This window comes from Heterodontus francisci, chromosome 15 (genome assembly GCF_036365525.1).
Source record: "Heterodontus francisci isolate sHetFra1 chromosome 15, sHetFra1.hap1, whole genome shotgun sequence".
NCBI lineage: Eukaryota > Metazoa > Chordata > Chondrichthyes > Heterodontiformes > Heterodontidae > Heterodontus > Heterodontus francisci.
In genome coordinates this window covers 34,208,553-34,227,657 of record NC_090385.1, presented here as the reverse complement: position 1 = coordinate 34,227,657, position 19,105 = coordinate 34,208,553, and the positions used below count along the sequence as shown (strand labels likewise).

Sequence of the window (19,105 nt, the reverse complement as noted above, 5' to 3'; positions counted from 1 at the left end):
CTTTTAAATTATGCAATATAACTTTATTGGCAATATCTTGTATACTTCCCAAGAGTACTGTCTCATCTACCTCAGTGTACGGGCTCAAGATGCCAAGTTTATTCAGTATTTAATATTTCAACCCTTTGATACTGGGGCTCGAGCTTGTGGCTGCTGTCGGTTACTGTCGCTGTAATGTGAACTTAGCAAATGAGGAAGCAGCTGAGAAATGAAATAGTTAGCTTCAGTGGGAAAAGGTGCAGTGGGCCAAATAGTTTCTTTCTTTCGCAAAATTTTCACTATATCTGAGTACTCAAGTTTTGGTCAAGTACATTTATGTTTGCTTGCTCCTTTCTAGTCCAAATATGATGAACTGAAGAAAGCTGAAAAGGGGAATAAACAACAACAAAAAGTTCACAAATACATCAATGCATGTGAATTAGTGATGGCACCTGTCCACGATGCTGTGGTCTCACTTCATCCTCCCAAAGTATGGGATGACATCAGCCCTCAGTTCTATGCCACATTTTGGTCTCTCTCTATGTATGACCTTGCTGTCCCCAGCACGAGTTATGACCGAGAAGTGAACAAATTGAAGGTCCAAATGAAAGCAATTGATGACAATCAGGAAATGGTAAGACTCCAGAAATCAAATTTGTTTTCAGTTGGAATGCTTATATTTGTTTTCCATGTTTTATGTTAACTGCCTGAGAACAGTTCACGGTTAAATGCCTGTTATTTCTGTTTTAAGATTTGTATCAAGTGCTTGATTAAATGTTGAGTGCCAATTATAATTTATTATTGTGATGAGTGACTTGCTTATGGGTTTCAGGAGCAGATCAGTGTTGGAGCACATCACTGAAACAATTTAATTTCTTCGAATTACTGTTTTAATTAAAGCAAATTCACAAAGCCAAATATTATATTTAATGTGTTCAAGTGAATGTGAACAGCTTTGACATATAGTTAAACATTCTGAAACTCTAATGTTAATTTTAAAAAAGGGAAAAGTATTTTTTAAAAAAAAATAAGTTTTAACTTTCATCTGTTGGGCTGCATTAACAGCTCTTTTTGTTTTTTTAAACAAGCCTCTAAATAAGAAAAAGAAGGAAAAAGAACGCTGCACTGCTTTACAAGATAAACTCCAGGAAGAAGAAAAGAAGCAATTAGAGCATGCACATAGAGTTCTACAGAGATTAAAGCTGGAAAAAGACAACTGGCTACTCGCTAGTGAGTAACAGGAGACTAATCCAGCATTTTTAAGAACATAAAGTAAGAAATAGGAGCAGGAGTTGACCATTCAGCCCCTCGAGCCTGCTCCACTATTCAGCACGATCAACGTTGATCTTCTACCTCAACTCCACTTTACTGCCCACTGCTGATATCCCTTGATTCCCTGAGAGATCAAAACTCTTAGCAATCTCAGCCTTGAATACACTCAACATTGGAGCATCCACAGTTCTCTGGGATAGACAATGCCAAGATTCAAAACCCACTGAGTGAAGAAATTTCTCCTCATCTCAGTCCTAAATGATCAGCCCCTTATTCTGAGGCTTTTCCCTGTGTTCTAGATTCCCGAGCCAGGGGAAACAACCTCTGTCTACCCTGTCAAACCCTTTCAGAATCTTGTATGTTTCAATGAGATCACCTCTCATTCTTCTAAACTCCAGAGAGTATAGGCGCAATTTGCTCAGCATCTCATCATAGGACAATCCTTTCATCCCAGGAACTAACCTAGTGAACCTTTGCTGTACTGCTTCGAAGGCAAGTATATCCTCCTTTAGCTATCGAGACCAAAACTGCACTTAGTACTCCAGCTGTGATCTCACCAAAGCCCCTATACAATGGTAGAAATGCTTCCTATTATTCTTGTACTCCAATCCTCTTGCAATAAAGGCCAGTATGCCATTTGCCTGCTGAATTGTTTGCGGTACCTGCATGCTAACTTTGTGTTCCTTTTACGAGTAGACCCAAGTCTCTAAGCATCAACATTTAAAACAAAAGCTAAATACTGCGGTTGCTGGAAATCTGAAACAAAAACAGAAAATGCTGGAAATATTCAGGGCAAACAGCATCTGTGGAGATAAAAGCAGAGTTAAAGTTTCAGGTCGATGACCTTTCATTGGAACTGCTTCAAAGGAACCAACTTTTACTTTAGCTACTCTCCTTTTTATATGCTTGTAAAAACTCTTACAATCTGTTTTTATATTCCTGGCTAGTTTACTGTCATTTTTCCTTTTTTTTTACTTTCTGGTTGCCCTTTGCTGGTTTTCGTTTCCAAAACACTCCCAATCCTCAGGCCTACTTCTATTCTTTGTTACTTTGAGCTTTTAATCTAATAATTATCCTTATCTTCCCCGGAAAGTCACAGATGGATCTATCTTGCTGAGTTTTTGTTTAATGGAATGTATTTTTGTTGAACATTTTGAATTGTTGAAATGTTTCCAACTGTTGATTTACTGTCATACCTTTTAGTCTATTTACCCAATCAACATTATCGAGCTCTGGGAAATGGAGACCTATTGAAGCAAAAAAGGCACCGTAAACTACAAATGGTTAGCATAGTGCATTTAAATAGCTAGTGGTCTATCCCTTTTAATAGATTTGGCACAGAATCGTGTTCATGATTCTCACTTGGAGCTCCTCGTCCCAATATTGTGGATCTCAATCCCCCTCCCAGCATTCAATTACAAAGCAACATTTACAGTGACCTGGATATACAGCCTGTGACTTCTGTTTTCCTTAAATTTTGTCTTATTCTTGTAGAATCATAGGGAATAGGAGCAGGAGTAGGCCATTTGGCTCATTGAGCCTACTCAACCATTCAGACAGATCATGGCTAATCATCTACCTCTACGCCATTTTTCCCCACTATCCCCATGTCTCTTGCTGTCATTACTATTCAGAAATCGATAGATTTCTGACTTGAACAAACTTAATGATTGAGCTTCCACAGTCCTTGGGGGTAGAAATTCCACAGATTCACCACCCTCAGAGTAAAGAAATTTCTCCTCATCTCAGTCTTAAATGGCCTACCCCTTACTCTGAGACTGTGTCCCCTTGTTCTAGACTCACCAGCCAGAGGAAGTATCCTCTCCACATCCACCCTGTCATGCCCTGTAAGAATTTTGTAAGTTGCAATGAGATCACCTCTCATTCTTTGAAACTCTAAAGAATACAGGCCCACTTTCTGCAATCTCTCTTCATGCCTGCCATTCCAGGGATTAGTCTGGTGAACCTCCCTCTATGGCAAGTACAGCCTTCCTTCGATGAGACCAAAACTGTACACAATACTCCAGATGCAGTCTCATCAAGGCTTTATACAATTGAAGCAATACATCTTTACTCCTGTACTCGCATCCCCTTGCAGTGAAGGCCAACATACCATTTGCCTTCTTAATTGCTTCCTGCACCTGCATGCCAGCTTTGTGACTCATGAACAAGGACACACAGGTCTCTTTGGGCATCAACGCTTCCCAACTTCTCACCATTTAAGAAATACTCTGCCTTTCTGTTTTTTCTATCAGAGTGGATCACTGCACACTTATTCACATTATATTCCATCTGCCATCTTCTTGTCCATTCACTTGGCCTGTCCACATCCCCTTGAAGCATCCTTACATCCTCCTCACAACTTACATTCCCTCCTAGTTTTGTGTCATCTGCAAATTTGGAAATATTACAATTGGTCCCCACATCCAAATCATTTATATAGATTGTGAACAGCTGTGGCGCAAGCACTGATTCTTATGGTACCCCACTGGTAACAACCTGCTACCCTGAGAATGACCCATTTATTCCTACTCTCTGCATTCTGTCTGTTGACCAATTCTCAATCGATTACAATAGATTGCCCCCAATCCCATGTGCCCTAATTTTGTTTACTAACATTCTGTGTGGGACGTTATCAAAATCCTTCCAAAAATCCAAAGACACCACATCCACTGGTTCTCCTTCATCTTTGCTACAAGTAACATCTTCAAAAAAAACTCCAACAGATTTGTCAAACATGATTTCCCTGTCACAAATCCATGTTGACTCTGTCCAATAATATTATTTTCCAAGTGTTCAGTTCTCTCCTCCTTGAGAATTGATACTAACATTTTCCCTACAACTGAAGTCAAACTAATAGATCTGTAGTTCTCCATTTTCTCTCGTTCTCTTCTTAAATAGTGGGGTTACATTTGCTACTTTCCGGTCTGTCGGAGCCCTTCCAGAATCTATAGAATTTTGAAAGATAACCACCAATGCATCCACTACCTCTAGCTATCACCTTCAACACTCTGGGATGTAGCTCATCTGGTCCAGGGGTTTATCAATTTACAATCCAATTAATTTTTCAAGTACTACCTCTTTATTGATCCTAATTCCTTTCAGTTCCTCATTTTTACAAGTCCCTTGGTTCCCTCGTATTTCTGGGAGATTTTATGTATCTTCCTCCATGAAGATGGACACAAAGTAAGTGTTTAGTCTTTCCACCATTTCCTCATTCTCCAGCACAAACTTTCCTGTCTTCACCTGCAATGGACCCACATTCGTTCTTGCTAATCGTTTCCTTTTCACATACCAAAAGAAGCTTTGACAGTCTGCCTTTATGTTTCTAGCTAGCTTACATTCATAATCTCTTTTCCCTTTAGCAGTCTCTTGGTCCTCTTTTGTTGGATGCCAAATTACTCCCGATCCTCGGGCTTACCACTTCTTATGGCAACCTTCGAAACCACTTCCTTTGACCTAATGCAACCCATATCATCTTTTGTTAGCCATGGTTGATTCACCTTTCCTGTTATGTCATAGAGGAATGTAAATTTGTTGTAAACCGTGTAATACTTCTAGAATACTAGCCATTGCCTGCCTACCGTCAAATCTTCCCAATCCACCATAGCCAACTTGCCCTCACACCTTCATAGTTTCCTTTGTGCATTCAGTTCTGAGACCGTAGTTTCAGAATGAACTATATCTCTTTCAAACTTAATGTAGAATTCTGTGATATTGTGGTCACTATTTCCTAATGGCTCCTTTACAGCAAAGTTATTAATTAGCCCTTTCTCACTGCATAATACTAAATCTGAAATAGCCCGATTCTTAGTTGGTCCTTCTACAGACTGCTCCAGAAACCCATCTCGTACACACTCTAGGAATTCATCCTCCACAGCATTTGTGCTAATTAGGTTTACCCAATCTATATGTAAATTGAAGACTCCCATTATTACTGTATTGCCCATTCTAAATGTAGCTCTAATTTCCTCATTAAAATAATGCCCAACATTACCATTACAGTTTGGTGACCTATAAATAACTCCCACCAACCTTTGCTGCCCCTTGCTGCTTCTTAGCTCCACCCAAATTGTACATCTTGCTCCTTCATCTAAGATCCTCTCACTAATATACTGATCTTGTCCCTTATTAACAGAACTACCCCACCTCCTTTTCCCTTCCACCTGTCCCTCCTAAATGACGAATATCCAGTTCCCAGTCCAAGTCACCCTGTAACCATGTCCAGTAATGGCAATTAAAGCATACCCATTTACCTCGTTTTGTGCCTTCAAATCATCCACCTTGTTGCGAATGCTATGTGCATTCGGATAGAGTGCCCTTAACTTTGTTTTAACATTATTCTTCATTCCAATCCTATTTGATGTTTGTCTTTGTCTCGTCTGCCTTCCAATTTCACTTACTACTTCTCTACTTCCAGCTAACTATTTTGCGTCCCTCCAATCTCAGCTCCCTTTTAGGTTCCGATGATTTTGTTTAAACCCTCCCCAACAGCACTGGCAAATCTCCCTGCAAGGATGTTAGTCCGGGTCCTGCTGAGATGCAACCTGTCCATCCTGTACAGGTCCCACCTACCCCAGAACAGATCCATTTTCCACTTCTCCTGTCCTGAAGAGGTTGTGATATGGTTTGAAATGTACCAGTCACTCTTCAGTGCCTCAAATGCTTAAATCTCCATCTTTGAGCCCATGGGTGAGGGATGCCGCTATTGTGGAGAAGTGTAGTTTCTCAGTCTTGATGCCCAGTATCTGCATTCATTGCCTGTTCGTGATAACATGTCAGATGTTGAATAAAACTAAATCTCTTTTGTTCTGATTATGTGTCTGAATCTCTAATGCTAAAAGAGTGCAGTGCAACCTTTTAAATTTCTCACTTCAGTCATTTTTGTGATCTCTCTGCATGTGGCTAGCCAATATAGCTGGCAGACTTGTGCCTGGTCAGATTCCAAAAGCTTATTTTGGCCCCTTTCAACTGGCGCAAAGAGGGAACCTGAACACAATTTGTCTGTCTTCCCATGGCTCACTACCTAATTTCTGTTTAATTTACTTTTTCAAAATAATTGATCTTCATGTTTTGATGCGAATGATTCTATCATCATCCTCGTGTTTTTTAACTGGCTGCCAGTGTATATCAGCAATTACAGGGGCAATGGGTAAATGGGATTTGGTGTAAGTTCAGATACCGACAGGAAAGTTTTGATGACCTCAAGTTTACTGAGGGTAGAATGCACGAATGCATTAGAATAGTCAAGTCTTAAGCCAACAAAGCCATCGATGAGGTTTCAGCAGCAGATGAGCTGAGGTAGTTGGGGATGGAGTCGGGCGATGTTACGGAGGTGGGAATAGGTATGGTTGGAAGCTCATCTCAGGATCAAATATTGCATCAAGGTTGCAACAGTTTGATTCAACTTCAGACAGTTGCCAGGGAGAGGGATGGAGTTTGTGGTAGAGGCTCAAGGCAATGGGTTTCGTCCTCCCAATATTTAATTGGAGGGAGTTTCTGCTTATCCAGTAGTGCATGTTGGACAAGGGGTCTGACCATTTAGAGATAATGGGTGGTGGTGAGTTAGAGTTGGGTGTTGTCAATGTACATGTGGAAACTGATGTGTTGTTGGATGATATTGATGAGCGGCAGCATGTAGATGAGAAATTGGGGGGGGGGGGGGGGGGCGGCGCTAAGGATAGATATTGGGGGAAACCAGAGGTAACTGAGATTGGGAAGAGATAGAATCATAGAGAGATACAGCACCGAAACAGGCCCTTCGGCCCACCGAGTCCATGCCGACCAGCAACCACCCATTTAGACTAATCCTACATTAATCCCATTTTTCCCTCACATCCCCACCTTTCCGCAATTCTCCTACCACCTACCTAGACTCGGGGCAATTTTTTTTTATACAATGGCCAATTTACCTATTAATCCGCAAATCTTTGGCATGTGGGAGGAAACCAGAGCACCCGGAGGAAACCCATGCGGTCACGGGGAGAACTTGCCAACTCCGCACAGGCAGTACCCAGAACCGAACCCGGGTCGCTGGAGCTGTGAGGTGCAGAGCAAAGTACGCAATACAATATTGGAACGCAGATGACATTTTTTTGCTTTGTTAATCATGCATCAACAACAACTTGTATTCATATAAAGCATTTAACATAATAAAACGGCCCAAGGTGCTTCATAGGGGCATTATAGAACAAAATGTTTCAGAGTCACATAGGAGCTGATATTAGGATAGATGACTAAAAGCTTAGTCTAAGAGGTATGTTTGAAGAAGTGCCTTTATAGAGGAAAACGAGGTCGAGGCATGGCAACTTTGAACACAGAACAGTACAGCACAGGAACAGGCTATTCGGCCCTCCAAGCCTGCGCCGATCTTGATGCCTGCCTAAACTAAAACCTTCTGCACTTCCAGGGACCATATCCCTCTATTCCCTTCCTATTCATGTATTTGTCAAGATGCCTCTTAAACGTCATTATCGTACCTGCTTCCACCACCTCCCCCGGCAGCAAGTTCCAGGCACTAACCACCCTATGTGTAAAGAACTTGCCTCGCACATCCCCTCTAAACTTTGCCCCTCTCACCTTAAACATATGTTCCCTAGTAACTGACTCTTCCACCCTGGGAAAAGCTTCTGACTATCCACTCTGTCCATGCCACTCATAACTTTGTAAACCTCTACCATGTCACCTCTCCACCTCCGTTGTTCCAGTGAAAACAATCCGAGTTTATCCAACCTCTCCTCATAGCTAATGCCCTCCAGACCAGGCAACATCCTGATAAACCTCTTCTGTACCCTCTCCAAAGCCTTCACGTTCTTCTGGTAGTGTGGTGACCAGAATTGCACGCAATATTCTCAGTGTGGCCTAACGAAAGTTCTGTACAGCTGCAGCATGACTTGCCAATTTTTATACTCTATGCCCCGACCGATGAAGGCAAGCATGCCGTATGCCTTCTTGACTACCTTATCCACCTGCGTTGCCGCTTTCAGTGACCTGTGGACCTGTACGCCCAGATCTCTCTGCCTGTCAATACTCCTAAGGGTTCTGCCATTTACTGTATACTTCCCACCTGTGTTCTATCTTCCAAAATGCATTACCTCACATTTGTCCGGAATAAACTGCATCTGCCATTTATCCGCCGAAGTCTCCAACCGATCTATATCCTGCTGTATCCTCTGACAATCCTCATCATTATCCTTAACTCCTCCAACCTTTGTGTCATCCGCAAACTTACTAATCAGACCAGCTACATTTTCCTCCAAATCATTTATATGTACTGCAAAGAGCAAAGGTCCCAGCACTGATCCCTGCGGAACACCACTAGTCACTTCCCTCCATTCAGAAAAGCACCCTTCCACTGCTACCCTCTGTCTTCTATGACAGAGCCAGTTCTGTATCCATCTTGCCAGCTCACTTCTGATCCCATGTGACTTCACCTTTTGTACCAGTCTGCCATGAGGGACCTTGTCAAAGGCTTTACTGAAGTCCATATAGACAACATCCACTGCCCTTCATCAATCATCTTTGTCACTTCCTCAAAAAACTCAATCAAATTAGTGAGGCACTCAATCAAATTAGTTTAGGGAGGGAAGGAGGCAATCAGATGGACAAGAACAGAAACAGGTGAGTGCAATCCCACCCAGCTGGATGATAATGGAGAGGTGTTGGAGGAAGGTGGTGTGTTCAAGCATGTCACAGACTACAGACAGATTGAGAAGCATGAGGAGGGATAGTTTACCTTTGTCACAGTCACACAGAATGTCATTTGTTACTTTTAAGAGATGTTAGATTTTAAAATTCTCATGCTTGTTCTTCAAATCTCTCCATGGACTTGCCCCTCCCTATTTCTGTAATCTTGTCCAACCCCACAACCCTCCAATATCTGAACTCCTCTAATTCTGGCCTTTTGAGCATCCCCGATTTTAATTGCTGTACCATTGATGGCTATTCTTTCAGTTGTCTGTAGGCTCTAAGCTTGGAGTTCCCTCCCTGAACCGCTCCATGCATCGACCTTGCTTTCCTCCTTTTAGGCATTGCTTAAAACTTGCGTCTTTGACCAAGCTTTTGGCCATCTGCCCTAGTATCTCCTTATATGGCTTAGTATCATATTTTGTTTGTAACGTCTCTGAAGTGCATGGAACACTTTCATACACTGAAGGCTTTATGTAAATATAAGTTGTATGCTTAAAGCAAAAATTAGTGTCTCGATATTGTGCACTTTGTTTAGCTTTTAGTTTTTTTCTACCATTCTACCACCACAGCATTTCTTCTTCATTTCTGCAAAAATGTATCTCTTTATTCAAGTGCCTATTCTTCATTGCTAAGTCTGGAGAGTATGTGTTAGGGAGGTAATTTCCAGATGAAGAGCATCACTATTGAGCCCAATCTTATCGTTATCTAGTGATTATACTCTCTCTCTCTCCCCTCGCTCCTCCCTTCCTCCCTCATCATTGTGGGAGTGCTAGCTGATTCTTTTTTTCTCTATCTAATTTAGAAATATTCAGGTCATTGCTGAAATCAGCTAACTTAGTATGGACTGGGACTTCAACTTGTCTTGCTGGTAAATTTACGTAATGAGCCATTCAGAGAGTTTTCTCCACTTATTACAATATTGGCAAAAATTTCAGTTTAGAAGCTTTTTGTCTTTCATGCTGGTGGAAGCCCTTGATTGCAGTTAAGTGTCTTTGTTTTGGTTCATAGAACATTATTTAATTCGATTTGTTTTTGTTTTCCCCCAGAATCTACCAAAAACGAGACCATTACAAAATTCCTTCAACTGTGCATCTTCCCAAGATGCATCTTCTCAGCCATAGATGCAGTATACTGTGCTAAGTTTGTGGAATTAGTTCATCAGCTGAAGACACCAAACTTTTCTACACTTCTGTGTTATGATCGGGTAAAAAAAAAAATCTTTTTTTTTTAAATGGGATTTTTTTTATGCTCTGTTGATCTTAATGTACAAGTTCTTGTTTTTTTAGGTCTTCTCTGACATTATTTACACTGTTGCAAGCTGCACAGAAAATGAGGCCAGTCGCTATGGCAGGTTTCTCTGCAGCATGTTGGAGACTGTAACCAGGTGGCACAGTGACAGAACTATATATGATAAGGTAACCTTTTAATATTTTGGATATAGCAAGATAATACCGTTTATTTCTTCTATCTCTTGTGCCAAATTATCTTAACACTTAACGAGCAAGAAGTTTTCAGTGTAACCATCTGTCTCTTTTTTTCTGTTCTCTTAAGCTCTTTCTGTTTTTCCCCTAGGAATGTGGCAATTACCCAGGGTTTCTCACAATTTTACGAGCAAGTGGATTTGATGGCGGTAACAAGGCTGACCAGTTAGACTATGAGAATTTCAGACATGTTGTACATAAGTGGCATTACAAATTAACCAAAGTGAGTTTTATTGCCTATTTTTTATTGTTTCATTAGAGCTAATAAATCTAAACTTCTGTCGCAGCCTGGCCCAAAAGTAGGATGGGAGGTGGTGGTGAAAGGGTGGAGTATAGACTGAAATAGGGAGCACTATACAGCTGTTCTGTGGTTTTCCTTTCAAGGTATGCATTGGTGTACCAGAAAATTTGTTTTTATTTGTCATTTTAATGTACAAATCTAATTAAATTGGAATATTCATTCTTGACTTTTCGGAAATATTCCTATATTTTTATTTGAAGACTGTTCTGGGCAGTTGATTGTATTTCTGTTTTAATATGTTAACATGAATTCATGTCAATACCAAGATTTTATGATTGTAATAATGGTGAAACTGTCAGCATTTGCTGTCATTACTCTGAAACTGACAGCAACTTCTGACATCTGCACATGGATAGTTAAACACTGAAGTCCAGAAGTTGCTCTCAGTGATTCCCCTCTGCTCCACAGTTAGAAATCACTGAATTGACATCAACTTCCACTTATTATGCTGTTCATCTCACTGTTAAAAAGCCTTGGAAAATTTACGTGCTGAATGAGGTGTAACTGCTATTTTATCTGACTTTTTAGTCATCATTGCTGCTGAGCAGCCTCTTTGGTCTTGGAAAACAAATTTTATATTTGTGGAGTATCAAATTTCTTCATGATAAAACTTCCATAGATTTTCCATGGTAATAGTTTGATATTTCACCTCCTGTGATCCCACATGTTGGTCGCAATCTTTATTTCATTTCATGTAAAATTATACAACGCAAATGATGATAAAGCCTGCTTGTTGTTTCCTGGTTTGCTTTCTGAGAGTTCTTCGATATGATTGACTGCTTAGCTTGCTGGATGTGAGAGATCCCCTGTAGATGGCTGTAGAACGAAATTAATGTCGGGAAAGGAGAAATCTAAGCCACAGAGCTCACTTGATCTTTGCGGACAATTTTTGAGTTTCGTGGCAAGTCCAGTTGTTCACTGCTAACCACAAAATCTGGGAGTGTTACTTAGTGAGATTGAGGTAATCAACTTGTAACAATAAATTTGGATAGACCGTCTGCAGAATGAGAGGGCTGTGAAGGTCAAATTCACTACAGATGTTGGGAAGCTTGTCTTTACATTGGGCTTATTCAACAGCCTGAACCATTTCCTGGTACAATTCATTCTGGTCAGGACTGTAGACTTAACTAAAAACCAATTAGATGTTGTGTTGGAGAGAGAGTATGGTTGGCAGTTTGCAATGATATCAAATGGATTGGTGAACTTTCTTCAGCCATATTTTAGGAATTAGTATTTTTTTCCTTTAAAAATTAAAAAGGAGTTTTGCCACAGTGATTAGTATTTGAAAAGTTAAAATATTTTCCCCTCTCGCCATCATCAGTTCAGTTAATTGCTGTGTAAATATTAATTATGTGCATTGGTATTGGGCTCATGCATTTCAACACCAGTGCATGACCTGAGAGTCAGTATCAGATGTCTAAAACCACAAGTGGAATGTGCAGCTACTTATCTGAGGTTGTAAATGAGTAACGGTAACTGCGGGCTATTATATAATGTGTTCGAAATGCTTATTGTATACTGAACCAATATTTTTTCTTTGTACATGGTTTCAGTGGCAAGATTTCTGTCAAAATATGTGTTGCATTTAGAGCTGTTGGTTGTGTTCCTGCAAGGACCTGAGCCATTAATTTGCATATGTAAATATTAATCTGCCTTTAGGTGTGATCGACAAAAAGATGCATCATTACAGAATTATGCTGGGAAATTTTAATATTTGAAATTATCTTAAGTGTGAACAAAAATGTTGAATAAACATTTGGATCTTTGTAAATTTAGCTCACCCATCGCTTTATTTCATGCTTGTTTTGTTACTAACACAGTGAATGACACATTTGCTTAATCTTGTTTAATTAGATGGGTTTTGAAGAAATTAAGGTTCAGTGTTTCACATCTTTTTAATAGAGAGATTTAGGGCAATATGTAACTCAGTCATACAGAAGGACCCAGATTTGATTTCCAGTCTGTGCATAGTGTTTCTCAGCTGACTGTGATGCATCATAGCCATACTTGATTCTGTCCTCACCAGATGTCTACTCATGCATGTATAATCCAGAAGTATGGCTTGTGATCCAGAGCTGGAACTCTAGTTTTTCTGTTTCTTCATCTCGGGGTGGTGTGCATATTTGCAGTGTTCCTATTTAACCCTAACTGAAATAAGAAAGTTCAATGCTAACTGGGAATTTAGACTGGGAGGTTCACAGCTTATCACTGACTTCTTTTGGGCCTCCTTATCTCGAGAGACAATGGATACGCGCCTGGAGGTGGTCAGTGGTTTGTGAAGCAGCGCCTGGAGTGGCTATAAAGGCCAATTCTGGAGTGACAGGCTCTTCCACAGGTGCTGCAGAGAAATTTGTTTGTTGGGGCTGTTGCACAGTTGGCTCTCCCCTTGCGCCTCTGTCTTTTTTCCTGCCACCTACTAAGTCTCTTCGACTCGCCACAAGTTAGCCCTGTCTTTATGGCTGCCCGCCAGCTCTGGCGAATGCTGGCAACTGACTCCCACGACTTGTGATCAACGTCACACGATTTCATGTCGCGTTTGCAGACGTCTTTATAACGGAGACATGGACGGCCGGTGGGTCTGATACCAGTGGCGAGCTCGCTGTACAATGTGTCTTTGGGGATCCTGCCATCTTCCATGCGGCTCACATGGCCAAGCCATCTCAAGCGCCGCTGACTCAGTAGTGTGTATAAGCTGGGGGTGTTGGCCGCTTCAAGGACTTCTGTGTTGGAGATATAGTCCTGCCACCTGATGCCAAGTATTCTCCGAAGGCAGCGAAGATGGAATGAATTGAGACGTCGCTCTTGGCTGGCATACGTTGTCCAGGCCTCGCTGCCGTAGAGCAAGGTACTGAGGACACAGGCCTGATACACTCGGACTTTTGTGTTCCGTGTCAGTGCGCCATTTTCCCACACTCTCTTGGCCAGTCTGGACATAGCAGTGGAAGCCTTACCCATGCGCTTGTTGATTTCTGCATCTAGAGACAGGTTACTGGTGATAGTTGAGCCTAGGTAGGTGAACTCTTGAACCACTTCCAGAGCGTGGTCGCCAATATTGATGGTTGGAGCATTTCTGACATCCTGCCCCATGATGTTCGTTTTCTTGAGGCTGATGGTTAGGCCAAATTCATTGCAGGCAGACGCAAACCTGTCGATGAGACTCTGCAGGCATTCTTCAGTGTGAGATGTTAAAGCAGCATCGTCAGCAAAGAGGAGTTCTCTGATGAGGACTTTCCGTACTTTGGACTTCGCTCTTAGACGGGCAAGGTTGAACAACCTGCCCCCTGATCTTGTGTGGAGGAAAATTCCTTCTTCAGAGGATTTGAACGCATGTGAAAGCAGCAGGGAGAAGAAAATCCCAAAAAGTGTGGGTGCGAGAACACAGCCCTGTTTCACACCACTCAGGATAGGAAAGGGCTCTGATGAGGAGCCACCATGTTGAATTGTGCCTTTCATATTGTCATGGAATGAGGTGATGATACTTAGTAGCTTTGGTGGACATCCGATCTTTTCTAGTAGTCTGAAGAGACCACGTCTGCTGACGAGGTCAAAGGCTTTGGTGAGATCAATGAAAGCAATGTAGAGGGGCATCTGTTGTTCACGGCATTTCTCCTGTATCTGACGAAGGGAGAACAGCATGTCAATAGTCGATCTCTCTGCACGAAAGCCACACTGTGCCTCAGGGTAGACGCGCTCGGCCAGCTTCTGGAGCCTGTTCAGAGCGACTCGAGCAAAGACTTTCCCCACTATGCTGAGCAGGGAGATTCCACGGTAGTTGTTGCAGTCACCGCGGTCACCTTTGTTTTTATAGAGGGTGATGATGTTGGCATCGCGCATGTCCTGGGGTACTGCTCCCTCGTCCCAGCACAGGCATAGCAGTTCATGTAGTGCTGAGAGTATAGCAGGCTTGGCACTCTTGATTATTTCAGGGGTAATGCTGTCCTTCCCAGGGGCTTTTCCGCTGGCTAGGGAATCAATGGCATCACTGAGTTCCGATTTGGTTGGCTGTATGTCCAGCTCATCCATGACTGGTAGAGGCTGGGCTGCATTGAGGGCAGTCTCAGTGACAGCATTCTCCCTGGAGTACAGTTCTAGGTAGTGCTCAACCCAGCGGTCCATCTGTTTGCGTTGGTCAGTGATTATGTCCCCCGATTTAGATTTGAGGGGGGTGATCTTCTTGATGGTTGGCCCAAGAGCTCTCTTCATGCCATCATACATTCCTCTGATGTTTCCGGTGTCTGAGGCCAGCTGAATATGACTGCATAGGTGTTGCCAGTAGTCGTTTGCGCAACGCCTAGCTGTTCTTTGTGCAGTACTTCTGGCTGCTTTAAGTACTGCGGATGTTAAATCGCTGGGGGCTTTCTTGTAGTTCAAAAGTGCAATGCGCTTAGCGGCTATGACAGGTTCCAGCTCTTCATTATGAGATTGAAACCAGTCTGCATTTCTCTTCGCACTTTTGCCGTAGGTGGTCAAAGCTGACTCATAGATGGCGTCTCTGATGTGGGCCCACTTGGTCTCAGCATCCCCTGTGGGAGTGTTTTGAAGGGCTGTTACAAGTGAATTTAGAAATTTTTGTAACAGCTGTGGGTGAGAAATTCTGCTCGTGTTGATGCGCGGGTGGCCCTTCTGCTTGGAATGATGCAACTTCTTTGGTCTGAGTCTAACCTTGCTGCACTGACTACCACACTGGTAAACCAGTAGTAGAACTGCTTATCAATTGCAAGAGTCCCAAGAGTTCACACCCTCTTCCTGTGCTTACCACACCAGTTATTAAGCCTATTTAATTAAAGTTATGCATTTTAACAACCTTAAAGTGGATTTTTTTTGTTACTGGGGGGTAAGTTGCGTATTGCTCATGGGCATGCAGATTACTCTCTATTTACTCAATAACAATTGACCATGGTTGAATAGGTAAATATATTAAAATACTGCATATGTTTTATATATGTATATAAAGACTCTCAGCCAGTTTTAGATGTTTGTGGTTTAATTATTGCATTTCTTTCAGGCATCTGTGCACTGCCTTGAAACTGGCGAGTATGTACATATTCGGAACATACTGATCGTGTTGACTAAAGTCCTCCCTTGGTATCCTAAAGTACTGAATTTAGGACAAGCATTGGAGCGAAGAGTGCATAAAATTTGCCAAGAAGAAAAAGAGAAAAGACCTGATCTCTATGCTCTGGCTATGGGGTAACAAAAGTGAAATCAAATGAATGTGATTTAATACAAAGCAGTTTAATGGAAAATATCTGTTTTGTGTTTTTGTGACCAGGTTTATCAGCCGCGCCTGTCTAGAATTAAACTTTTGCAGTGAACAGATTAATGTCAACATTAAAATAAGAGAAAATATAGAATGATGGTCCAAAGATTGTTGTCAAAATAATGACGAGGTTAATGGCGCTTGCTGTTAGTTATGTGCAATTGCCACAGCAACTTTAGGTGAGGGCAGGTGCATGATTAACACGGAAATCAAGAAGTTGCTGTCGGAAATACACTTTCTCTATTACCTTTGAGAAAATGGCATCTTATTGTCTGGGTCCTGATTCCAAGTGCTTTGTGTGGCATAAGTTCTTGTACTTAGACTGCAGATATGAGCTAAATTTATTACAGAAAGTTAAATCAATACATTTTAAGTCAAAGTACCCTTTTAACAGTGTGATCAGAATTAATTACTGCTCTGTGGCATCGAAAATTGACTATTACAGATGTGACGTCTTCCCTTCAGATTTTAATTGTCGGAGTTTAAAGAATTTTTTTCTCTCAATCCAAATTTTCTTTCTCTGTTTATTTCTCAATGTGATTTGACATTGAATTCACCAACTCCAATTACACTTAGTTCTCAGTCTTTGTACTGTTCATTTCAGAATCCGTCAATCTTATTGGTTAAAGCGATGCCCAGTTGATTTCCCTGTTCACTCCAATCCCAGATGCCCTGTAGAAGGCTCAGCACATCTTCCATTTTGCACTTCCAGCAACTTGCATCACAAAATATCAACATTAAACTGGCAAGGGCAAGTCTAACAGCGGGTGCCGCTTGTTGGCCTGTCACAGCAATCTTTGGGTTATTATTTTTATTAAGTGTTTTAAGATTTAATGTGAAATGAATACCCTAAACTTCACAGTTTTAGCAAAATAATTGCATACACTTATTGGACATGTAAAATTATTTGTTCAAAGTTTTTTTCAACTAGGCTGCAAGAAGTGGTTCAATGCAATTTTACGTCTTTGAAAATAATTTTTGAAATCATTAGCATGAGGTTTGAGGGTCACTCTGAGCAAATAAACAATGGTTATTGAATTATTAATTGGGATGGGCAAGCTAGATTTGAAATAACATTTTTAAATATGAAACTGCTAAGTGTTGGGAACCAAGTAAAATTACTGCAGGGATCATATTTGGAGGAAATGCATTTTTTTAAAATGCCCCTTCATATTTTAGGAGTTTCAGGCCCAATTTTAACTCCCTTTTGAAATCTGTGAACTTGGCATTTACCAAGGATTGAATCTGACTCATTTTTCATGATTCAATAATTCTCCTGGGAGAGGAGAGCTGGATTATCAAGATAAAGATGGGGAACCATGTGTATGGACTTGGGTCTCCAACAATCCAAACAAAAAGAGACTGGTGCAAAAGTGCCTGCCAATGCTCTTTTCTGATTTGTCTTTTAATTTTTTCAACCTTACTAATGTCATATATAATGAGTCTTGGCCTTATTTTGGTTTGTTAAAGTTTTTAAAATGGCCCTATTTGGTTACCAGGAGGCTGTCATTGTATTTTAATGCAGTTTGTTTTCAGTTCTTATTTGAGCTATGTTTTATAATTATGAAATTTTAGATTGCGCCAAGGTTGTTCTGAGCTTTAGCCTAAACATAACTGCAACGGCTAGTACCAACTGTAATCCAGAGAAAACTGAGAGGCAGATGTTGAAGAACTACATTTATATAGTGCCTTTCCTAACCTCAGGATGTCCCAAAGCACTTCACAGCCAATAAAGTACTTTTGAAGTGTACACACTGCTGTAGTCTAGGGAAATATATCTACTTACCTGAACATAAGCACCGTAACAGCAAGGATTGTTGATGTTTGAATTGGCGCAGTGCTGAATGAGCAGCTTTCAAAATTTCTGTTAATGACTTATCTGGAATGCTCTCTGGTGTAGTGGCGAACAGAACTATTTGTTACTCGGGCATACAAACCATATGGGCCCATATTTGATTCTTGGTTAATGTTAAAATAGCTAATCTCAGCCTTGTAGCAGTTGCAGTGTAAGGAGAATTTTCAGCCAGGCATGGTGTGCTAAGTGCAATTGGATCATGTTTGGCCATTTGTGATCATATAGTCTGCTGGTATTATCTAAACTCAAATGCAAAGAACGGTCGCTTGGGTGAGTTACTGGAGGACTGTTAACATTTTTAGATCTGTATCCTAGTATTATAGCTTCAGGAGAGGGGAGAAAATCCTATGCAAAAAAAAAAAACTATATGTTTATCACTAGGTGGCTCTGTTATTCCATATAAAGGGGCAATATGGTATTTTCAGTGTGTACTGCTTTGCCGAGTGACAGAAATTGGTCTATATTATTGTATCTTGCCAAAAGGCGGTAATTGTAAGTATTTTCAGTATACTTCAAATGTCTGTGACTTTTGATTATTCTTAAATCAAATGGCTTGTATAGTTTTGATTTTTGTTAGGTTTTCCTTGAGTATCCCTACATTTCTTAGTTTTATTTCTAAGCCGTATTTAACTGTTGGACAATTAATGCAAAATCACTGCAGTTTGTTTTCTAACAGCCTGACTGGTTACATTTTTTTTTTGTGTGTGCACACAGTGACTAGTCCCGAGCTAGTCCAGCTTGGAGAATTTTGTTTGAGTCGACATCTGGTCTTTATTCAGTTGTATGATGAGCTAAGTCCTGAGGATGCGAATAAGTTGCGAATAAACACAGCAAAAGGCACATGTATGTTGGAATTTCAGCACATAAGGACTGCAAAATCTTGCCAAACAAGAATCCTGTCTCAGTACTTTTGAGGACTTGGGTGAGGTGGGCAACATGAGTCGAATCAGTCAGAGGAGTCGAGCTCTCAGTAATGTATGTTGATGTGAATGTGACTACAGACAGCTATGGGGCAGCTGCATCACAGAGCTGCTGGAAATTCTGGAAAAGTTGAAAGCTGTTCCATTCTTTCTCAAAAAGAACTATATTTGGTTATCAGATATAATTCCTTTAAGTGCTGCGAGAAACTCGACATTGTTGATCAAAGTTGTCAACTCTCAAAATATGTAATTGCTTTTACTTTAGAAAAAGTGATTTGAATAGCTTAGTTATTTTGTAACTCCATTGATACTTGTCTTCCAAGATATTTTTTCTCTGCTTGTTTAACC

The 19,105-nt window shown here is 40.9% G+C and overlaps 1 protein-coding gene across 1 annotated transcript in view; it reads left to right on the top strand.

Annotated features, from left to right (window-relative positions):
- The window catches only part of thoc2 (THO complex 2), a 183,081-nt gene that overhangs the window by 115,365 nt on the left and 48,611 nt on the right, over positions 1 to 19,105 (top strand). Inside the window, exons 23-28 of the mRNA XM_068047366.1 lie at positions 338 to 613; positions 1,068 to 1,209; positions 9,987 to 10,144; positions 10,227 to 10,355; positions 10,513 to 10,644; positions 15,728 to 15,912. Coding sequence (XP_067903467.1) covers positions 338 to 613; positions 1,068 to 1,209; positions 9,987 to 10,144; positions 10,227 to 10,355; positions 10,513 to 10,644; positions 15,728 to 15,912 — 1,022 coding nt within the window. The remainder of the gene's footprint in view (positions 1 to 337; positions 614 to 1,067; positions 1,210 to 9,986; positions 10,145 to 10,226; positions 10,356 to 10,512; positions 10,645 to 15,727; positions 15,913 to 19,105) is intronic.